Raw genomic sequence first — 23,092 nt, 5'->3', positions numbered from 1 at the left:
TACTGTTTACATCTCTGCCCCCCAAATTGAGGGTATGTAAGAACCATTACCCCTTTCTCCCTTTGTAGTAAACCTTTTTAAGCATCTCAGAAAGGTTTTTAAACATTTTCAGAGGCATTTCTTCATGTTTTCATAGTCTCCCCATTTTCTGCTGTGGATTCCTTTCCCCTTAGGTCTCTTTGACGTGTCTGCAGCTTCTGCTGGAGTGACTCTGGGGAGGTTTCTTGTTACCATCAGCTTTTTTTCTCTTTACTTTTTAAAAAAATTGAAACAATTCAGAAACTGTTTTAGTCTGGTTTTTATAAGAAAAAGTAATTTATAAGGAAATTTATAAGGAAAAGAGGTTTATTTGGCTCACGATTCTGGGACAGCTGCATCTGGCATGGGCCTCAGGCTGCTTCTACTCATGGCAGAAAAACAGCAGGCACCCGGCTGGTACAAGCAGATCACATGGCAAGAGGAAGCAAGAGGGAGAGAGAGAGAGAGGAGGTGCCAGGGTCCTTTAAACAATCAGCTCTCGCGGGAACTAATAGATTGAGAACTCACTCACTACCCCTCTTCCCCCAGGGAGAGTATTAATCCATTCATGAGGGATCTGCCCCCATGACTCAATCAGTTTCCAACACTGCCACATTGGAGATCAAATTTCCACATGAGTTTTGGAGGGGAGAACACATCCAGACTCCCATCACAAACCATAAAATTCACCCTTTTAAAATGTACACTTTCATGTTTTTTAGTAAATTCACATGGCTGTGCCAGCCATCACCACTAATTCCAGAATATTTTCATCATCCCACAAAGAAATTCCATTTCTGCCAGCAGTCCCTCCCTTCCTCATCCCCCAGCAACCACTAATCTATGTTCCTGTTCTGTGCATTTCATTTAAATGAAATCGTATAATATGTGGCCTTTTGTGTCTGTTTTCTTTCACTGAGCATAATGTTTTCAGGGTTCATCCATGTTGTAGCATGTATTGGTACTTTATTCCTTTTTATAACTGGATAATATTATATGGATATGCTTTATTTTGTTCATCAATGATGGACTTTGGGTTGTTTGTACTTTCTGCTATGAATAATGCTGCTATGAACATTGCTGTAAAAGTTTTTGTATGAACATATATTTTGTATGAAAATACGTTACCATATCCTGGGTCATATGCTAACTCTCTGTTTAACTTTTTGAGGAACTGCCAGCCTGTTGTCAAAAACAGCAGCACCATTTCACATTCCTGTAAGCCCTGTATGAGGGTCCTATTTTTTCCATATCTTTACCAACACTTATTATTTTCTGCTTTTTAAAAAAAAGAACGATAGCCGTTCTAGTGGGTATGAAATGTATTTCATTGTATGTTTGATTTGCATTTTCTTAATGGCTGACGATGTTGATAATCTTTTCATGTGCTTATTGGCCATTTGTATATCTTCTTTGGAGAAATATATTGATATTCTTTGCCCATTTTATTTTTTTGACTGGGTTATTTATCTTTTTATCAATTGAGTTGTAAGAGTTATTTATATATTCTGAATACAAGTGTCTTATCAGATCTATGATTTGCAAATATGTCCTCCCATTCTGTCAGTTATCTTTTCACTTTTTTGATAATGTCCTTTGATGGACAAATATTTTTAATTTTGATGAAGTCCAGTTTATCTTTTTTTGATACTTGTGCTTTTGGTGTCAAATCTAAGAAACCATTAGCTAATGCAAGGTCAGGAAGATTTACTCCTATATTTTCTTCTAAGAATGTTGTGATTTTAGTATTTATAATTAGGTCTTTGATAATTTTGAGTTAATTTTTGTGTTTGTGAGGAAGGGGTTCAAATTCATTCTTTTGCATATGGATATCTAGTTGTCCCAGCACCATTTGTTGAAAATCAACAAATTTCCATTGAGTAGTATTGGCACCTTTGTTGAAAATCAAATGATCATAAACACATGATTTTATTTTTGTACTCTTCAAGCTATTCCATAGACCTGTATGTCTGTCCTATGCTAGTACTACCCTGTCTTCATTACTGTAGCTTTGTAGTAGATTTTCTTTTTTTTTTTTTTGTAGTAGATTTTCAAATCATGAAATGGGATTTTTCCAACTTTGTTCATCTTTTTCAAGATTGTTTTGGCTATTCTGTGTTCCTTACAATTCCGTATGAGTTTTAGGATCAGCTCATCCATTTCTGTAAAAAAAAACATGGTTGGAATTTTGATTGGAATTGCATTGAATCTTTAGATCAATTTAGGTAGTATAGTTATCTTAATAATGTTAAGTCTTTCAAGTCATGAACACAGAATGTCTTTCCATTTATTCAGGTCTTCTTTAATTTCATTCAGCAATGTTTTGTAGTTTTCAGTGTACAAGTCTTATGCTCCTTTGTTTGGGAAAAATTTATTCCTAAGTGTTTTATTCTTTTCAATACTATCATAAATGGAATTGTATTCTTAATTTCACTTTCACATTGTTCATTGATAGCGTGTAGAAGTACCATTGATTTTTGTATATTGATCTTATATTGTGAAACCTTACTGAAGTCATTTATTAACTCTAATAATTTTCTGTGGATTCTTTAGAGTTTTATTTGTATATAAGATTATATCTTCTTCAAATAGAAAGAGCTTTACTTCTTTGCCTAATTTTACTGGCTGGAACTTCCAGGACAATGTTGAATAGAAGAGCCGAGAGCAGACATCCTTGTCCTGTTCCTTATGTTAGGGCATAGCTTTTAGTCTCTAACCATTAATATGGTGTTAACTGGGTGTTTTTGTAGATATCGTTTATCAGTTTTTTATTGTTTTTTTTAATCATGAAATGGTGTTATATTTTGTTTTTCTGTTTTTTTTTTTTTAACTTTAATTCGATTATTGTGTGTTACATTGATTGATATTTGTATATTGAACCAATCTTGCCATCCTAGGATAAATTTGACTTGATCATGGTGTGTAATCCTTTTAATATGCTGCTGGAACCAGCTTGCCAGTATTTTGTTAAGGATTTTTATGCCTCTGGACCTAAGGGGTATTGGTCTATAGTTTTCTTTTCTTGTAATGGTCTGGTTTTGGTATTAGGGTGATATTGGCCTTGTGGAACAAATTGGAAAGTGTTCTTTCCTCGTCTTTTTGGAAGAGTTTGTGAAAAATGGGTATTAGTTCTTCTTTAGATGTTTGGTAGAATTCACTGGTGAAGCCCTCTGGGCCTGGGCTTTTCTTTGTGGGAAGTTTTTGATGACTAACTCAATCTCTTTACCGTTATATGTCTATTCAGACATTCTATTTCTTCTTGAATCACTTTTGGTGGTTGTGTCATTCTAGTAATTTGTCCATTTCATCTATGCTTTCTTTTTTTTTTCCTTTTCTGATATACAGTTGCTCATAGTATTTTCTTATAATCCTTTTTTCCTGCTGTTAAGTTCAGTAGTAATATCCCCTCTTTCACTCCTCATTTTAGCAATTTGAGTCATTCCTCTTTTTTTCTTGCTCAATCTATATAGTGGTTTATCTCTTTTTTTCATGTTTTCAAAGAACAAACTTTTGGTTTCGTTGATCTTATGTATTGTTTTTCTATTCTCTATTTATTTCCACCCTAATATTTATTTATTTGCTTTAGCATGCTTTGGGTTTAGTTTACTATTCTTTTTCAAGGTTGTCTTGAGATCTTTCTTCTTTTTTTAGCAGAAGCATTTACAGCAACAAATTTCCCTTTGACCACTGCTTTCATGGCATCCCACAAGTTTTTGTATGTTGTTTTCTTTTCATTTTTCTTAAGATGTTTTCATTCTTCTTAAGGTATTTTCTAATTTCTCTTGTGATTTCTTCTTTGACCCGTTGGTTTTTGGGAATAGGTTGCCCAATATATATATATATATGAATTTACCAAATTTGCTTGTTATTGAGTTTCAATTTCTTTCCATTGTGGTTGTAATTCTACTTTGTATGTTTTTAAGCTTGTAAGTTTATTGAGAATTGTTTTATGGCCTAACATAATCTATTTTGGAGAATGTTCCGTGTACACTTGAGAAGAATGTGTATTCTGCTATTTTGTGGTTGAATCTTCTATAGATGTGTGTTAGGTCTCTTTTTGTATTCGGACATGCTGTCTGTGCTCAGCCAAGAAGTTTATAACTTTACCTTAGCATTCACTTCTTGCTTGTGCAGAGCCTCAAGGTCAGTTAGAGATGAGAGCTTAGAGCCTTCTCAGATCTTTCCTGAGTATGTGCACAATCCCATACATATGCCTGTTCTTCTGGATTCCCAGGAAAATGTTGGAGCTTTTCACATCACCTATGGATAGCCCATTCCTTATCTTTTCCTTTGAGCTCCCTGGCTAGTTCATTGTTTGCCCCAGCTGCTACCCATTATTTCAGGCAGACGTTATGTTAGAACCTTCTGTTAACACTGGGGTGCCTTTAGCACTAGGAGAGACTCTGTGATGTTGAATAAGGAAAGTCTTTTGAGTGGAGTCTTCTAGGGTACCGCTAGCCAGATCATATACTGACTTCCCTTTGGGAATGAGGCTTTCGAAGATCTCCAGCTCCACTCTGATCCCTCTGGTACTATGAATGCATGCTATTATTTTCTAGGGTTGCTGCAGAGTTCGAGAGTGGGGGATGAGACTAAGGTAAGTTAAAATGCCACAAGATTCAGATGTTTTTGTTGAATAAATGCTGACTGGGTTGCTACAAGTCTTTGGGTTAGTTTCCAGAGTACTAAAAAATTTGATTCTAACAAATTTTGCTTGGTTTTTGTTGTTGTTGTTATTGCTTTTATGGAGGGGTGAACTTTTGGTGGTCTTTACTTCACCATTTTCATTGGGATTGTCACCATCAGTTTTTTCATGGAGGATCAGGGACTGACATTCTGGGGTGCCAGTGATGTGAGAGGGACATCAGAAAAGTCTCTAACAGTGATACTGGATTATTTCTTTTTAGTTGGTCAGGAGCAAACATCTTTAGCTTTGCTATTGTTTGCCATAGAAAAAATGTAGTATTTCAGTGATTTGGCACAATTAAATGAGGAGCTGCATCATTTTTTATTCTTTATTTCAGGGACTTAATATAAAATTGCTTTTAAGTAGATTTTGTGGTTGAGAAGAAATAATTGGGGTAAACTCTTTGAAGTTTATTTTCAATAGTTAGAGGCCAGTGTCTTGAATAGTATTGCAAAAGATTATTCCTATTATATGATATTAAACCAATGCTTGCTCTCTTGCTGTTTACATTTTCAGGGTACGTTCGATGATTACTTGGAGTTATTCCTGCAGTTTGGTTATGTGAGCCTTTTCTCCTGTGTTTACCCATTAGCAGCTGCCTTTGCTGTGTTAAATAACTTCACTGAAGTCAATTCAGATGCCTTAAAAATGTGCAGGGTCTTCAAACGGCCATTCTCAGAACCTTCAGCTGGTATTGGTGTATGGCAGGTAATTATTTGAGAAAATATTATTCCTTTAAAAAATAAAAAAAAAAGAGGCATTGTGACTTCCCTCCCCCCACCTAAAGAAAGCAAGTTCTAAAGAGAGATTTAGGAAAACTGAATTTTAGCCCTTGCTTTGCGGCAAACTATCTGTGTGATTTTAGACTGTCATTAACTTTCTCTCGCCTTGCTTTTTTTGTTTTTAAAATTGAGGGGTCAAGAAGGCAAAATATAATCTCTAATACCTTTTTAAGATGTAAAACTTTGACAGTTTTCTAGGAAAGTAGCCAACTGGGACTTTATCCCACCATATAGTACTGAGACCTTCCCTGCTGCAGTGGGGAACATGTGGGGAGCCTAAACTTCTGCTGTCACCTGGCACTAATGGGACCCCTGTTCCAGCCCCTGCTAGGGTGATCTCAGAAGAAGCCTAGAGGAATTTAAAGACTTTAACCACCACCCTGCACAGTGGAGACAAAATGGGAACAAATGTGAGGCACTTGTACCTCTCCCAGAAGAGGAGATATCAGGAGAGGTCTGGTGGGAAGCTAGGATGCCCACCCCTGCCCAGCAACAATAAGGAACCACCCCCCTCGGGTGCCAGCAGTGTCTGGATAAGGAACCTGGACCTCTACTTCCACCCAGTAACAAAATATTACCCACTTTCCCCCTTTGCTGGAGTGGTGTCAGGAACCAAGTAAAACAGAAAGTTTAAATAGTATCTAGAATCTTATAACACCCAAAATGTTCAGGTTTCTGTAAAAAATCACCTAACATACAAAGAACAGGAAGATAACAAAATGAGTGAGAAAAGGCAATCAGCAGATGCCATCATAGAGATAACACAGATGTTAGAAATATTGGACTAAAATTTTAAAGGAACGATGATAAAAATGTTTCAATAAGTAATTATGAACACACCTGAAACAAATGAAAAAACAGAATAACCATGTCTCAGCAAAGAAATAGATGATGTAAAGGAGAATCAAATTGACATTTCCTTCCTTCCTTCCTTCCTCCCTCCCTCCCTCCCTCCCTACTTCCTTCCTTCCTTCCTTTCTTGATGACTGGCTGGTACAGGGATCAAACCCTGGACCTTAGTGTTATCCACACCACACTCTAACCAACTGAGTTATCTGGCCAGTCCACAAATTGACACTTTAGAGGTGACAAAGAAAGTAACAAAAATAAAAAGCTCAATAGATGTGTGCAATAGCAGAATGGAAGGGATAGAGGAAAGAATCAGGAATTGGAAAAGAGAACACGAGAAATTACCTAATCTGAACAACTGAGAGAAAATAGATCATAAAAAAAATCATAGCCTCAGGGACCTTTGTGTGTATAACAGAGGAGCTAACATTGTTGTCATTGAAAGTTATAGGAGAGGAGAAAGAGGGAGGGGCCAAAAAAGTAGTTGAAAAAATAATGGCCAAGAACTTTCCAAATTTGGTAAGAGAGCTGAATTCAAGTTGTGCAAACCCCTAACAAGATAAACCCAAAGAAGTCCACAACAAGACACATCATAATTAAATGAAGACATTATGTTAGGTGAAATAAGTCACAATTGTGAATTGTGGTTACTAGTGGCTGAGAAGGAGGGGAGAGAGTGGGGATGGGGAGAAGTTGGTTAATGGACATAAAATAGCTAGATAGGAAAAAAAGTTCTAGGGTTGTACAGTAGTGACAGGCATCTATAATTTACAGTAATTTATTGTATGTTATCAAATGGTTCGAAGAGAGGAGCTCAAATGTTTTCATCACAAAGAAATGGTAAATTTATACAGTGATGAATATGCTAATACCCTGATTTGATCGTCCACATTGTATGCATGTGTTGAAATCTAACTGTACCCTGTAAATATGTACAATCAATATTTCAATTAAAAAAGTAAGTTCCTTTAAAAAATAGATGGACAGCTATAAGAAAAATTAGATAAAACATTAAAATCTCATTTTAAATTAGGCCTTATATGAGGTAAAACCCTGGGAGGATTGACAGTCTACTTAGCCAGCAGTCCATGGCAACAAGTATACTATACCCATGTATGACAAATAAAAGCAAATAAAAGTCTATTCCATTTTTTTTAAAACGTATATCAGTTTTCCCTTAATTTACAAATTAATCTATAAATTTACTTGCAGATATAGCACTTAATTTACAAATTAATCTACAATTAACTTACAAAGTTTTTCTTTCAGTTAGGTAAACTTATTGTCAAGTTCACAGGGAAAAATAAATGAAATAAAATAGCAAAGAAAACTCAAAAGAAGAGTAGGGACAGACACATTTTATCACATATTAAAACGTGTTATATAATCTCAGTAATTAAGGTAGTGTGGTACTGGTTCATTACTGGACAGTCCGACCAATGGAACAGAATAGAAAGCCCGGAAATTTAGAATATGGTATAGGTGATGTTTTAGTCCGTTATGTGTTGCTATAACAGAAATACCTGTGACTAAGTAATTTATAAAGGAAAGAGGTTTATTTGGCTTACGATTCTGGGACAGCTGCATCTGGCATGGGCCTCGTGCTGCTTCTGGCATGGGCCTTGTGCTGCTTCTACTCATGGTGGAAAGTGGCACGGAGTTGGGCGGGTACAAGGAGATCACATGGTGAGAGGAAGCAAGAGAGAGAGAAAAGGGGCCAGGGTCTTTTTAAGCAACGAGCTCTTGCAGGAACTAATAGAGTGAGAACTCACTCATTAATCCCCCCTCCCCCAGGGAGAGCATTAGTCCATTCATGAGGGACCTGCCCCCATGACTCAATCAGTTTCCAACACTGCCACATTGGAGATCAAATTTCCACATGAGTTTTGGAAGGGACAACACATCCAAACTCCATCAGGTGACATCTCAGTTCAGTAGGAGAAATGATTGTCCACTAATGCTGTTAAGATAACTAGGTCTCCAAATGGAAAAAAAGTATTAAAACTTTTGCTCTTCAACAAAAAGAACAAGACATAAAATGAGAAAAAATATTCACAGTACATATGTCTGCCAGAGGACTTGTATTGAGAATATATTAAAAATTGCCTACAACTCAATAATAAGACAATGGAACCAATAAAAACATGGGCGAGAGATATGGGGGAAAAAAAAAAAAAACTTCACCAAAGAACCTATACAAATGGCCAGTAACCTCATGAAAAGATTTATAGTTAGTCACTAGGGAAATGCAACAGACACATGAAAAAATTATATACCATGATTGAGTGGGATTCATCCTAGGGGTACAAGCATGGTTGTATACACAAGTCAATAAATCAAAATCAGCAAAATTAAAGATGAAAACCATATAACTGTCTCAATAGATGCAGAAAAGCATTTGAAAAATTTGACATTCCTTCATGGTAAAGACTTTCAGCAAATTAGGTATAGAAGGAAAGTATCTCAACATAATAAAAGCCATATATGACAAGTCCTCCACCAATATTATCCTGAATATTATCCTTCAGCTTTTTTCCTTAAGAACAGGAAAGAGACAAGGATGCCCACTTTTACCACTCCTTTTTAACATAGTATTGGAAGTATTAGCCAGAGCAGTCAGGCAGGAGAAAGAAAGGACATCCAGATTGAAAAAGAAAAAGTCAAACTGTCCTTGTTTGCCAATGACATGATCCTATATAGAGAGAAACCTGAAGACTGTATAAAAAACTCTTACAGCTGATAAATGATTTCAGTAAAGTTGCACATTACAAAATCAACATGCAAAAATCAGTAGCAGTTTTATACTCCAATAGCAAACTAGCAGAAAAAGAAATCAAGAAAGCAAGCCCATTTACAATAGTCACCCCCAAAATAAAATACCTAGGAATCAATTTAACCAAGGAGGTGAAAGTTCTCTACACCAAGAAAAAATGTTCAACATCACTAAGCATCAGGGAAATGCAAATCAAAACCACATTGAGATATCACCTCACCCCAATTAGACTGGCCATGATCAAAAAGACAGTAACCAACGCTGGTGAAGATGTGGAGAAAGGGGAACCCTCCTGCGCTGTTGCTAGGACTGTAAATTAGCGCAGCCTGTATGGAAAACAGTATGGAGGTTCCACAAACAACTACAGGTAGAGCTACCATATGATCCAGCAATCCCACTGCTGAGTGTATACCCAAAGGAATGGAAATCATCATGTCGAAGGGATACCTGCATTTCCATGTTTACCACAGCTCTATTTACAATAGCCAAGATGAGGAACCAACCTAAATGCCCATCCATGGATGACTGGATAAGGAAATTGTGGTGTGTATATATATATATACAATAGAATACTACTCAGCCATAAGAAAGAATGAAATTCTGCCGTTCACAGCATGGATGAACTTGGAGAAAATTATGTTAAGTGAAATAAGCCAGACATAGAAAGAGAAATACCACATGTCCTCACTCATAAGTGGGAGCTAAAAAAAAAGATAAAACAGTGACAATAATGTGTTGGATTTTCAAAAGGAGAGAACAGAACTGAGGCCACCAGAGGAGGGAAAGGGGGGGGGAGGGTGAGGGGTGGCTAGCGAGAAATTGGTAAAAGGCCATAAAAGATTATATTGCGTAATGTTGAATATACTTAATATTCTGATTTGAGCATCACATATTGCACACAAGTATTGGTATTTAATGCTGTACCCCAGAGATATGTATAAGCAATTATATTTCAATAATTTTTTTAAAAAGTACTTCAATAGAAAAGATAAAAAAAAAAAACAATAAAGGGTTAATTAACATGAAAAAAAATTACAAATGCATGTCCCCCTTGACTCAGCCATTCTACTTTCAGGAATGTAGCCTGCTTCCACACTTATTAAGTGATGTATTTATAGGATTACTAATTGCAGCATTGTTTGTAATAGCAACTAAATGCCCACCAATGAGTAAATAAATTCTGTTATATACATGCAGTAGAATACTTAAGCAGTTGTGACAAAGAATGGGGGAGCTTTTTGAGTGCTGACACAGAAAGTTCTCCAAGACACTCTAAGTGATAACAGCAAGGGCCTGACAGTGTGTATTATGCTGAGAAGGGAATAAGAAAGAGTGCATTTATTCAAATTTGTTTATACTTGCATACAGAGTGTCTGGAAAGGGACATAAGATTTAGTAATAGTGATTGTCTTTTGGAAGAATGGGAGCTGGGAAGTAAGAGAAAAGGGGACAAGGAAACTTTTCACCATATACTTACAATTTTTGATTTGTGAACTATGCTAATGTAATGATCAAAAGTAAATAAGTAGAAATTTTAAGTTATTTAAAGAGAAGGTGAAGAATGTCCTGAGTAGGTTTGTTGTGAAGAAAACTATGGAAAAATAGATTACACAAAGGATTGCTAAAATATAAGGTGGCAGAAATTCTTCATGGGTCAAGATATTTATTAGGTTTGGGTCCAGTTATCTTTTGTTTTGCCTCTTTTAAAATTTACATTTCTGATAGTAATTGTGTTTCTTGGAGGTAGTGGTTAAGTCGTCCAGTAGTTATCACCACGTGCTTTACATTTAAACAAAAAGAGCATTGGTCACAACACTTCTACATCCATATGTAGTAGCAGGCGCCAAAGTCTCCTTCATGGGAGCCTGGAACAGTCTGTTTAGTAAGTCTTAGTGGGGCCTGGAACCTTTCTAAAGTTCAACAGATGATTTGGTAAATGCCACTAGGAAGGGATCACTGTTTTTATAACTGGCGCCTCGGTTATAAAACTGGTTATAGCTGAACCACATGTGGCGTGTGATCTGTCAAAATAGAACAGTTTCACAAAATAAATTCTGTTTGAAATCTTACCTGTTTTTGAATTTGAAACATTTTCTCTGACACTCCTACTTAGATTTCCCTTAGATATGAGTAGAGTAGAGTAACTTCAACAGTGATTTGGATGTATTCCAAATTTAGATCCATGGCTGCCTCCAATTGGTAAGGTAGAGCATATTGCTTTGGAATATTCAAGCCAAAAGTATCCAAAATATCTTCTAACAGTCTGGCCTTTTTAAACTAATGAAAATCATAGCATGACAAAGGAAAAAAGCTTAAAATTTCTTGGAATGTTTAGAACTAGGGAAAGACTTTTTCCTTGGTTTTTAGATAATATGAAAAAGGATGAAGAAATATGGAAGCAGTCATTGCAGTTTTTAATTCCACATTCTTTTTTCTTTTAGTTGGCTTTCGAAACAATGAGTGTTATATCTGTCGTCACTAACTGTGCTCTGATTGGAATGTCACCACAAGTGAATGCAGTCTTTCCAGAGTCAAAAACGGACCTCATTTTGATTGTAGTAGCAGTGGAGGTAAGTGAAAACACAAACCTGTTTTAAGTAGCATCCACATCAGATGCCTCTGTTAGTCTAAATCAGCGCTGTCCCTTGCTGTGCATAAGCATTTACTGGTAAGAAAGCAAAGCAGTTTAGGTAATGGAAGACATGAGGATTGAGGCTGTGTATTCATGGTTATTGCCCAGGTATGAAAAACAGTCACCATGATGCAAACAGGAAGAGACTTTTCTAGCCATTGTGCTGAGTAGAATAGAAAATTTCTATTTGAGATAGAAGTCTATAAATTTAATAGTATTTTTAGTCTTTTCTAGGGAAATGTCACTTCTGCTTTTTTAAAGCAAATCCTAAAAAATGCTTTTGATAGTGATTTAGGTCTCATTTCCTACAGGTGTGGAATTCATTGTGAAACACTGTCAAACTCCAAAATGTAATTTGTAGGAAGACACATAATTTCACATACAAAGCACAAGTAGAATGTGTACTTTTTAGGTTTTCCTTTTATTTATCATGTTTTGGAATATGAGGTCCTATAACATCGTGAAAATTGAGCACTAACCAAATGTAAATGAAAGAATTTGCAGAATTTTTTTGTTGCTGGTGATTATTATTTTCAAGAATATTGTGACCTTTAGTTTTAGATATTTTAAAAATAGAACAGTTGTAGAAATTTATTAAAGCAGAATTTAGCAGAATCATGGAGTGATGTTTCATATTCCAAAGGCCTTAGGAATCAGGGCTGACCAGAAGAAATGGAATCATGAATTTATACATTTCTAGTATTGGCTAAAGAAATATATTCTTCTTTGTTCTTTTTGCTCTTTTATTGTATTTGATAGGAATCTGTGTTCATGATAGATGCAATATGTAGAATATGCATTTCGGAGAATGATTTTAGGCAGCACTGAGTAGGAGGGGAAAGAATGGCCCTGGCAGATAAAAGTTGGTTTGTTTTGAATTTTGTGAGTTGAATAGATTTGGGGAAGCTCTTTGCAAGACTGATATATTACCTGAGAAAGTGAGAGAACAAGACAGAGTTTCCTTAGGGAGAGGCCAGCTGGCTAGGCTCATAGTGTACCTTCTTGATTTAGGATTTGGCCCTTAACTTTGCATTCTAATGGGCGTGAGGTGGTATCTCATTGTGGTTTTGATTTGTATTTCCCTAATAACCAAGTGATGCTGAGCATCTTTTCATGTGGTAATTGGCCTTTTGTTATCTTCTTTGGAGAGATGTCTGTTGAAGTCCTTTGCCTTCTTTTAATCTGGTTGTTTGTTTTTTGTTGTTGTTTTTGAGTTTTAGGAGTTCTTTATGTATTCCAGATATCAGTCCCTTATTAGATATAAGATTTCCAAATATTTTCTCCCATTCTGTTGATGCGTAAAGGTTTTTAATTTTGATGAAGTCCAACTTACCTATTTTTCCTTTTCTTTTGTGTTTTTGGTATCATATCCAAGAAATCATCACCAAATTCAATGTCATTGTTACTGAATTAGGCTCTTGGGTCCCAAAGTCATAGAAATGAACAATGCACCCAGTAATAAAGGAAGCAACGCTTTATGAAAAGAGGAAGTAGACTTATGCATATGGAGGTAGCTATAGAGAAGCTAGCCCTCTGAAGGGAACTCTTCAGGGCCCTTTAAAGGGAAAAGAGGTGAGGGGTGAAGGCCAGAGTTCTCATTCCATGCCTCTGGAGATGATCCATTCTGTTTTTCCTGATTGCATCATGGGCACAAGCTCAGTTAGGGCTTTGGTCTTTGCGCCTGCTCGGTAGGTGCAAGATGGTGGTATTGTTCATTATTGCCATCCCAGGAGGGTCATTGTAGTGGTCATGTTGTGGGCATGTGGGAACTCCTAAAGGGGTCTTAAGGTTAATCTGTATCTTAATTTTTGTAATTACAGGGAAAAAAGAATGGGTAGATAATGATGTTTTAAACAAAGCTAACTAATATTTTAACAAGCCTTGGGGAAGGGGTTTTGCAACTCAGTGAATTTCTGTTCCTCTCTTATCTCAGTTTATCTTATCAAGGCAATTATGACCAACTGGTCTCTTTCATTTACTTTTATCAAGGCATCAAGGCGGTGGGGTTATCATGCCCCCTATGGGTCTCATGACTGAGGACTGGAAAATTAACACAATGTCCTCTGCAGGGAAAATGGAGTCAGTTTGGTTCACAGGCCTAGCCCTATGCTGTCTCATCATGAAGCTTTTCCCCTGTGTTTTATTCTAAGAGTTTTATAGTTATAGGTCTTTGATTCATTTCGAGTTTGTTTTTGCAAATTGCGTAAGGTAGGGGTCCAATTTCATTGTTTTGCATGTGGATGTACAGTTTTCCCAGCACATTTTTTGAAAAGATTGTCTTTTCCCCAGAGAATGGTCGTGGCACCCTTGTCGAAAATCATTTGACTGTATATGCAAGGGTTTATTTCTGGGCTTTTTATTCTATTCTGTTGGTCTGTATGTCTGTATTTATGTCACTACCTCGCTATTTTTGATTACTGCAGATTTGTAGTAGGTTTTGAAATCAGGAAGTGTAAGACCACACTTTGTTCTTCTTTCTCAAGATTGTTTTGGCTATTTGGGTGTGTATTTGTTTTAATGTGCCTGTATTAAGCTATAGGTATTTATTTTATGATATTTTAAAATTTTAACTCTTGACTAGAAGTTAGGCTATATTGGCATAAGTTGGTCTTCATTTTCTGCCGCAGTAGTGTATTTGAAAATTTGTTTTCTTTTACTTTATTGACTTTCATGCATTTGAGAAGACACTAGCTTTGGTTACTAAATTGAGAATTTTGTGTGTCAGAACAAAGCCAAACTCAGAGAGAGTGTTAGAAATAACCCCCAAAATTAGTAAGTTAACTAATTTTATTTCAGTGTTACTGAGACATCAGCTGAATGCCATCTGTCTTGTAATGAAGCCAAAAAGTGGAACATTTATAAATTAGAAAATATGAAATTTTGGTTTCTTACCATGTAAGTTTGTAAAATCATGCTGAAATTTTAATTCAAAATGTTACAAGGTAACGGTGAGGTGATGGGTATGTTAATTATCTTAATTGTGTTAATCATTTTATAATGTATCTGTATATCAAAATATCATGTTGTACACCTTAAGTGTATACAATTTTTATTTGTTAATTATACTTCAGTAAAGCTGGAAAAAAAGAATATTATAGAAAGTTCAGCAAAACTATCAGTGGGTCAAATTAACATGTTTCTATTTATAAGCTTTTTCTCTGTGATCTGAAAATATTTTTTCATATAAGGAAGTAAAAACTTAAAATTAATTTTAAAATAAAATTGTATTTTATTCCCTATTTTTTTTTTTAGTTCAAATAGTGTTAGTATTTATTGAATTTTTTAAAAGTTTGCTAGTAGTATGTTAAATTAGCAGCATGCTGTACTTCCTAGCCTCTAAGAGTAGAAATTTCACTAATTCAAAAAGCCATAACAAATAAGCTATAAATGTATAAAAATATTTATATTTATGTAAAGTAAATACTTGTATAAATTTTTAGCATCTTGATGGAAAAAGCAATTTAAGTTGTTAAATTTCTTTCCCCAAATTAACATCTAAATACATTTATGTGATTAGAATTTGTTAACAAAACAAAGAATACTTACAATGTCTAAAAATTTTATAAAATTGATGTTGAGTGTTAGTGTTCTCTTAATTTAAAATTGGATGAATTGATAATTTCAGTAGCTTTTCTGGATTACACTTCCAAAGCCAGGTAACTTTAATTTTTTACTTAGGTTTTTGATTCTTCAGTTTTAAGCTTGATTTACTACAGCATGAAATTGAGTACTGTCAAAAATGATCATTACTATGTGCTGAGAACGCAGTGTCCTGTCATGACTTATATGTTCTTACTGCCATCTAGTGTTGCCTTTAAAAACTGATGACACTTTAACACTACTTTTATTTGTAAAATAAATTTATTGTAGACTAAATGAGAATAACCTACCAATGTATTATATGAAAACATATGAAAATGCCACTTTTTTCTGTTTATTTATTCTTAATTGACCCATGAAAATTGTATATATTTATGAAGTAAAAGTAATATTTAGGTACATGAAAATGCCATTTTTGTGGGTTAAAAACAGTCAAATATTGACAGTGACATGAAGTTAAATCCACAAGATTAAATCAATGTACAGATAATTTCCCTTAAGTAATCCATCATCCTCACTTCTGAGATAAATTTAGTTCACTTCTTTGATGTAATTTCAAGAAAAGGATAACTACTTTAAATGCAGAATTATGCAACAATCTCCAATTTCTAAAAAGTAGAATCCTCCAAATATCAAATATTAGATAATATTTCATTTTAGTATTAAATGAATTTACAGTGTTTTAAAAAAATTCTAAGCTTGGCCAGTCAGACATATTGAATGCTAACAATTCACCTGCTAAAATCTGTTTTTTCTAAGGTGAAAATGAATTAAGTACTCACCCCAGAAGTTACACTGTATTTCTAATGCAGTTTAGGTCCTGGTGATCAGGGAACCTGTCTGTACCATGCATGTTTAATTGGTAGTTTTAAAAATATCCTTTAATTGCAGTTTCTTTTAAAAAAGTAAGTCATCATGTGATTCTTCCCCCTCATCCCCATGGTTACAAACAGTTAATTCTTATCTGTTTGTAATGACTAAAGGTGTCCTCTGAGAATGGACTGAGCCCTCAGGGCACTTTCATGCCTTGACTCATAGGGTTTATTTTTCCAGTAAGTTACATGCATAATACAGATAATTCCCCTACAACTCTTTATCAGAATTCACTAGTTTTGAACATTTTGTCACATATGTGATGAGAAAGAGAGAGAGAGGGAGAAGAGATGTATATTTACATACAAATATTTGAAACTGCATGGCTGTGGATTCTATCCCTGCACTGCCTCTTAGTATGTTACCTTGTCTTGTGAGTCCATTTCCTTTAGTACAGATTGAGGCCAGTGCAGCCTCTCTTGCAGGGATACTTTCAAGAGTAGAAATGATGCACGTATGACCCTAATCACAAGTGACTGGCATTGAGCAGATGCTTAATAAATTGCAGTCTTGTTACTACTCTTACAAGGCAAGATATAGATGAAATTGTGTGTAAGATGCCACAGGTAGGGCTGAGCACTTGTTCAAGGTACAGAGGATGTGAGCTGCAATTCTAATCGGTTCAGCAATGGCGGAACAAAACTTTCTTTATCTTTATTACCATTGTCGTCATTATTTGTTAAGCAGACAGTGTCACAGCTTATAAGTAGCTTGGGGTATCAGAACCAGGTGGTAACTGAATTAGAATCTCAGCTTTTTCTTTTCATTGCTGTGAGCCTCAGTTTCCTCAGATGTAAAATGAAGACGTTGGGGATGTACGTGAAAAGTGAGGGGCACCATGTCTGACCCAGACAAGGAAATAGAAAATTGGAAACAGTTAATAGTACCATCATTGCTAATGGACTGATCTTTCAGCAATTAGCTCATATGTCTTTCTGCTCATAGATGTGTTTCCATGGGCTTGGTGCTCCACAGTAACATTAAATTGATTTTGTTTGTGTTACAGTTTGTTGCTTATATGTTAATGTCCCTCTCTTGTGTGCCTTCTTCCATCCTGTGACATGACTCCATTTTTCTTCTCTCTTCTTTTCTTTTTTCTGTTTTGCCCCCACACCTCAACCCAGCCCTCTGTCCCACCCACCTATCACTCACATCGTGTGGATTTTGACTCCCGAGTATTTGTTTAGGCTCTCTACTCAAACATTCACATGGTTTGAGTTCGGAGCCTCACCAATTCTCATGTAGACTTATTTCTTTAAACAGTTTTATTGAGTATAATTCACATACCATACAGTTTACTCATTTGTAAGTATACAGTTCAGTGGTTACAGCAGCTCTCACTAGCCTTCTGGCTTTCATGCTTTCTCTTCTTTGCTCCACGCTCTCTACTCTGGAGTGGTTATTCTTAAATGAAACTCTGATCATATTTCTCCTCTGTTATGGTCCATACATGAATCTCCATAGTTTACAGAAGAATTGCCTCAGTTGAATACCAGATTCTTTATAATCTCCTTTGCCCTTTCGTCTCCCCTGGTTCTCATTCCATCCTTAGACAACCCAGAGCCCTTGGTGCAACTCACTCTTAGTATAATTCGAACTTCCCGAGAGCATGGGAAAGAACTGGTTAATAGTGAATGTTCAGCAACTGACAAGTGTTTATTGAATTACTTTAACTCTTTGTGTGCTGGATGGTTAGCTCAATTGGTAAGAGCATGGTGCTGATAACACCAAGGTCCAGGGTTTGATCCCTGTACTGGCCAGCCGCCAAAAAAAACCACAAAAACAACAAAATAAAACTCTTTGTCTTCAAGCGTTTAAGCAATTGCTTGTTAAATGTTAATGAATGAGTAAGTCATACATACTTTTTTTTGGTGAACATATATAATGGTTACTGGCAGTTATTTAAGAATTACTTTCAAATTTATAGTTGAAGACTTTGATGTTGAGCCTTTGGGACGTATACTAAGAAAACTTGCAGACAAAATATTAAATTTATATTATTTATAAGAAAAGGTGAACTGTATTAGGCAGTATGGCACAGTGGTTAATACCATGGACTCTGGGTTCAAATCCCGGCTACACCATTGACTAGCTCTGTGTCTTGAATGAGTTTAGTACCTACTTCCTACAATTGTTATGAGGATTAAATTAACAAATGCATGTAGTACGTTTACGACAGTGGCTGGCAATATTAAGTATTCAGTATTTGTTAGCTCTTATTATCATTGTTGTCTCAGAAAAAAAAATCTATTCTCATAGAAATCTTTTCACCTAATTGAAAGGTTTGATGAAACTCTGAGCATTCAATTTAAAAACTTAACCTAGGCAGGAACCCACAGCCAACCAAGTTATTCATCTCATCACCATTTCCCAGTGTTGAGCATGTGTTGGGTTTCTGGGAGAGTAAATAAGGTTTTTGGCTTTTGGATTAAGGTACCTTTTTTTAATATCATTTTTTTGTTACTCTGTCAACCACTGTATTTTTTTTTCTGGCCGGTATAGGGATCAAACTCCGGACCTTGATGTTATCAGCACCATGCTCTAACCAACTGAGCGAACCTGCCAGCTCCCCGGATTAGGGTGCTTTTGAATCGAATTATGGGGTTGGGTTTCTTCCTTCTTTTGTTTCCTTTATTCCTGTGATAATCTTGGTAATTTCCTGGTCTTTCTGTGGTCTCTCCCTCTCTTTAGTTTTTATCCAAATAAAACATTGCTTTGTGTTCTCCTAACGGTGTGAGAACAAAGACAGTCAAGGCAAATTCTTTTACTGAATACATATTTATTGCGTGTTTAAAATATACCAGGCATTACTAAGATACAGCCTTGGCTTTAGAAATGCTCCCAGGCAGAGCTATCCAAGAGATCAGTTCTAATGCAGTAGAAATCTTTTCTAACACTGTCCCTCAGGCAACCCAGCTCTCTATTCCTTCCAGAGGATGCCAACTGGTGCAGGCTCTCCCAGCCTGGTGGTTGGGGTCTGGGGTGGGGCTGATGGGGAAGATGTCCACTCACTGAGTTAAAGGCTCACCAAGAGGTATTTTGTTCCCAAATCTGTTTATGTGTGGTATTCTTGTTACTGCAATTGACATAATTTAATTAAATGGAGTGAAAACTGATAAAAAGTGTGTGCTAAAATAGAGAAAGCCATCATTTCTGTGAAAACCTTTGGAAAGACTCCATAAAGACAAATTGCTATCAGATTGGATAAAGATGAGATAATTATAAAAGATTGGGAAAAAATCGTAAAACTATGGAGAGCTTCCAGATTCTGTTTTCACATTGCCTCACAAGTGTCTTTAAGTTTTCACTCTTCTTTAAAGAAAACAAACCTGGGAATCTTAGACATTGTCTTATGGGTGTTATTTATGCATGGAAGACAAGTGAGCCACTCCATCACTGGATCTACTCAAAGGAAAGGCCTGGGCCTTACAGTGAAAGATTTGCTGTTAATTGTATGTTTAAATGTTTGCTAAAATTAAAAGGTAACGATATGCATTTTTTATGGTTTCCCCATTTTAGCTAACTTTTTTGAATAACAGAGGAATTACTGGTCCTGATTGTGGCATCTAAGTGGGCTTCTTCTATTCTCAAGGAGTACTGAATTAGGATTTCAAGTTTGTCAATTAATGGGAAATATTTGTTTTGTTGAAAACCCAGTGCCCTCAAAATTGATGGTTAGTACGAAATCTCTTTAAATATGACTTTGTTTTTGGAAATTACTTTGCATTTTTTTTAAGATCGTACAGTAGTTAACCTAACCTAACCCTAGAAAGTTTAGGAAAAGGCAAGTCTCACACCTCTGAAAGAGATCAGTTTATGTTCAGATTAGAGTTGATTTCAGAAAAGAATTGTACAGTGGGTAAGAATGAGAAAATTAAACAGCTTCTCTACACTCTTATGTCACAATTTCAAAGTCTGACTACTTATTTTCTTTAAAGTGAAATCACAGAACATCATATGTGTCTGTATTAGTCCGTTTGTGTTGCTATAACAGAATACCTGAAACTGGGTGATTTATAAAGAAAAGAGGTTTATTTGGCTCATGATTCTGGGACAGCTGCATCTGATACAGCCCTCAGGCTGTTTCTTCTCATGGCCTAAAAGGGTAGGCAGCCAGCAGGTGCATGCAGATCATATGGTGAGAGGAAGCAAGAGAGAGTGAGCGAGAAGGGAGGTGCAAGGGTCTTTTAAACAACCATCGTTTGAGGGAACAAATAGAGTGAGAACTCACTACCCCACCCTCCAGGGAGAGCATTAATCCATTCATGAGGGATCTGCCCCATGACTCATACAGCTCCCAACGCTGCCACGTTGGGGATCAGATTTCCACATGAGTTTTGGGGGAACAGTACATCCAAACTCTATCAGTATCCATATTCAGATGTAAATACTCCAGATACCCACAAACAAATAAAATGATTTGGGTTATTTCTCTGTGAGGACTGGTACTCTGGTCTCCTCTCATCTGTGCTTTCATGCCTTTTGTCCGTCACCTGCTCCCTCTGGTGTCTCTTGTACACCCAGCCTGTGCCCCACCCACAACAGCAGGCCTACCAAGGGCATGAGCTTCCTCTTGGACTTGCTGCTGACCTTGTTCTTGCATGACAGTGAACTTTCCCCTCAGATACATGAACCAAGTCAAAGTCAAACTAGCCCCCTTTTTCAGACTTTTAAGTTTTATTCCTTTGGGGAACAGGGAGATAAGAAAGCATTTTTTGGTCCCAGTTTTTTTTCCGTAGGGTGGACAGCAAGTTTTGCTTCAGAAAATTGAAAGTAGACTTGAAGCACACAAGAAACTTCTGCTGTTTATGATGTTGGGGAGAACGTTGAACAGTCTCAAATCTTTGTGTTAAGGGACCCCTTTGAAGGAAAAGTGGGATGCGGAGGCTGCTCCAGAGGCAAGAGAGTGAGGGAGGGGTGGGGGATGAGGGATGACAGGTGGGGAAACTGATGGAGGGCTCTGAGCTCATGAAAAAAACTTTATATTCCGTTTATGTTTCATTCCAAATGGGCTCTTTTAACACATGCAAAAGCATGACTACAATGTTCCTCTTACCTCACTAACATAAACTCTGCTTGGCCATCCCAATGATCTTTAAACACGAATAGGTTGAAAATTGAATTTGCCATACATTCTCATTATGGGATTGAACTGCCAGTCTTCTCCTTACTAGGAAGCAGCCTCCACATGGGATTGTGGGGAGGATGGAATGCTGCATGTCTGTACAGTGCCTGGCCCCTGCATGTGTAGACAGCAGGCTGTGCTCTGCCCTGCCTCTACTTCTGCCTCCGTGGTCCCACCACTCTCTAGGTTTCTCTGCTCTTTCTTCATCTGTCCAAAGATCTGTTTGGGGCTTGAGTCTGCCCCAATTCCTCTTTCCCATTGTTCTTAAATCTACCTCATTTTTTTCCATTTCTGCAGTCCTGTTAATAGGTCCCAATTCTTTATGCTTGCCATCCTTACAGTTTCTTTATTCTGCCAGAATTACAAAGCTGCCACAATAGTTGTCGTTGAAGAACCCGTTCTTTATGGTATCCTTCTGTGCTTTCACATAACCTGTTCTAGTTCAGTTTTTAAGAAAAATTTCTGAGTTTCTAGTCTGAGCTGGAGATAGAAGATAAATCACACTTCTTCCTCTCTTGGGATAGCTGGACCCACAAGCAGATCATTTCATACTCTTTTTTGATGCCTCTCTTCTCACATTTTCCCTCAGTTAAAATACTGTCTTTAAATTTATGTTTGTTTGTCAACATCTAGACCCTGCTTAATAGCCATTTTCCTTAGGAAAGTTTTCCCTCATTACCAATACTCCAAACTCAAAATGTTGTGTTAGTACGGTAGGTCAAATTTCACTTCCAGAAAACACTTAACTGCTTTTCCCACTGAATTTTATATCAAAATTGGGCCAGGTTTGACTGGCTCATTTTTTAGCATCATAGATAATTACATATTAATTGGGTTTGGTGAAATGGTATCAGTTTGACCAGTTCATAGGTTTTCTAGTTATTTTGATATGTTGTAATTGTTCTTTTGTTTTGTTGTTACTTCTGTCACTTCCTCCCCTTTTTAGTCTGTAGTTTAAAAGCTTCAGAGGGACTTTAGTTTCTTTTGTAGTCCCCCAAAGTGCCATGTTGCAAAGACTGGATTAATTGGAAGCTGTGAGGATCTTTTGTGGACTCCAAGGTGCTTACAAATGTAAGATGTTAATATTACCACTGTAATTTCTTCCTATTTAGTACAATGTGTTCCTAATTCCATTGTTATAAATATTACTAAAAATGGACTGTTTCTAAAGATGTTAAGAACCGTGAAGGGAAAGGAAAGAAAGGTTTTTGAATTGTTGGTTACTTTCTAAGAAAATTTCTTCTTGTATATATTAGTTACAAACCCTCATCTTCCAATTCACGAAGTACAAATGTCATATTTGTACACACGCATACACACACACATGTATGTGTTTTTTATAAGATATACCTGTTTTGAGCCTGAAGAAAAGGTTCTCCTCTGGCAGATTGAGCAGAAGATGGAATGTAAATATATGGTTGTCTCAAGCTGTCATCAGTGGGCCCCGACTGTGACCATTTCTACAAGTGCAAGGAAGGTTGTAGTGCTTCCATTATCCTTTCCATCTCAGCACTTCACACAGAAACTAATTACCACCATCTGTGCTAATAGTTAAGTCTGTGATGTGGTCATTGGTGTACAGGGAAATCTGGTTGAGGGAGTGTCTCACAGCAAAAGAAGGGATAGAAGCAGAAAGAATACAGTTTGTTAAGATTCTTTTACGCTAATCAGTTGTAGAAAAGGAATCATAAGGAAAAAGAGCAGCTCTCTGATAGATCAGTGATATCTTCTACTGTCCATAAGCCGTAAGATG

General features: G+C 36.4%; 1 protein-coding gene across 6 annotated transcripts in view; it reads left to right on the top strand.

Moving 5' to 3' along the window:
• ANO10 (anoctamin 10) overlaps window positions 1–23,092 on the top strand; it is a 205,453-nt gene that overhangs the window by 49,000 nt on the left and 133,361 nt on the right. For all 6 annotated transcript variants that reach the window (XM_063113792.1, XM_063113791.1, XM_063113793.1 and 3 more), the window contains 2 exons: window positions 5,222–5,413; window positions 11,551–11,679. In XM_063113792.1, coding sequence (XP_062969862.1) covers window positions 5,222–5,413; window positions 11,551–11,679 — 321 coding nt within the window. The remainder of the gene's footprint in view (window positions 1–5,221; window positions 5,414–11,550; window positions 11,680–23,092) is intronic.

This window comes from Cynocephalus volans, chromosome 11 (genome assembly GCF_027409185.1).
Source record: "Cynocephalus volans isolate mCynVol1 chromosome 11, mCynVol1.pri, whole genome shotgun sequence".
In the NCBI taxonomy this organism is placed as follows: Eukaryota; Metazoa; Chordata; class Mammalia; order Dermoptera; family Cynocephalidae; genus Cynocephalus; species Cynocephalus volans.
The sequence above is the reverse complement of the archived record's forward strand: the minus strand, read 5'-3'. Positions and strand labels throughout refer to the sequence as shown.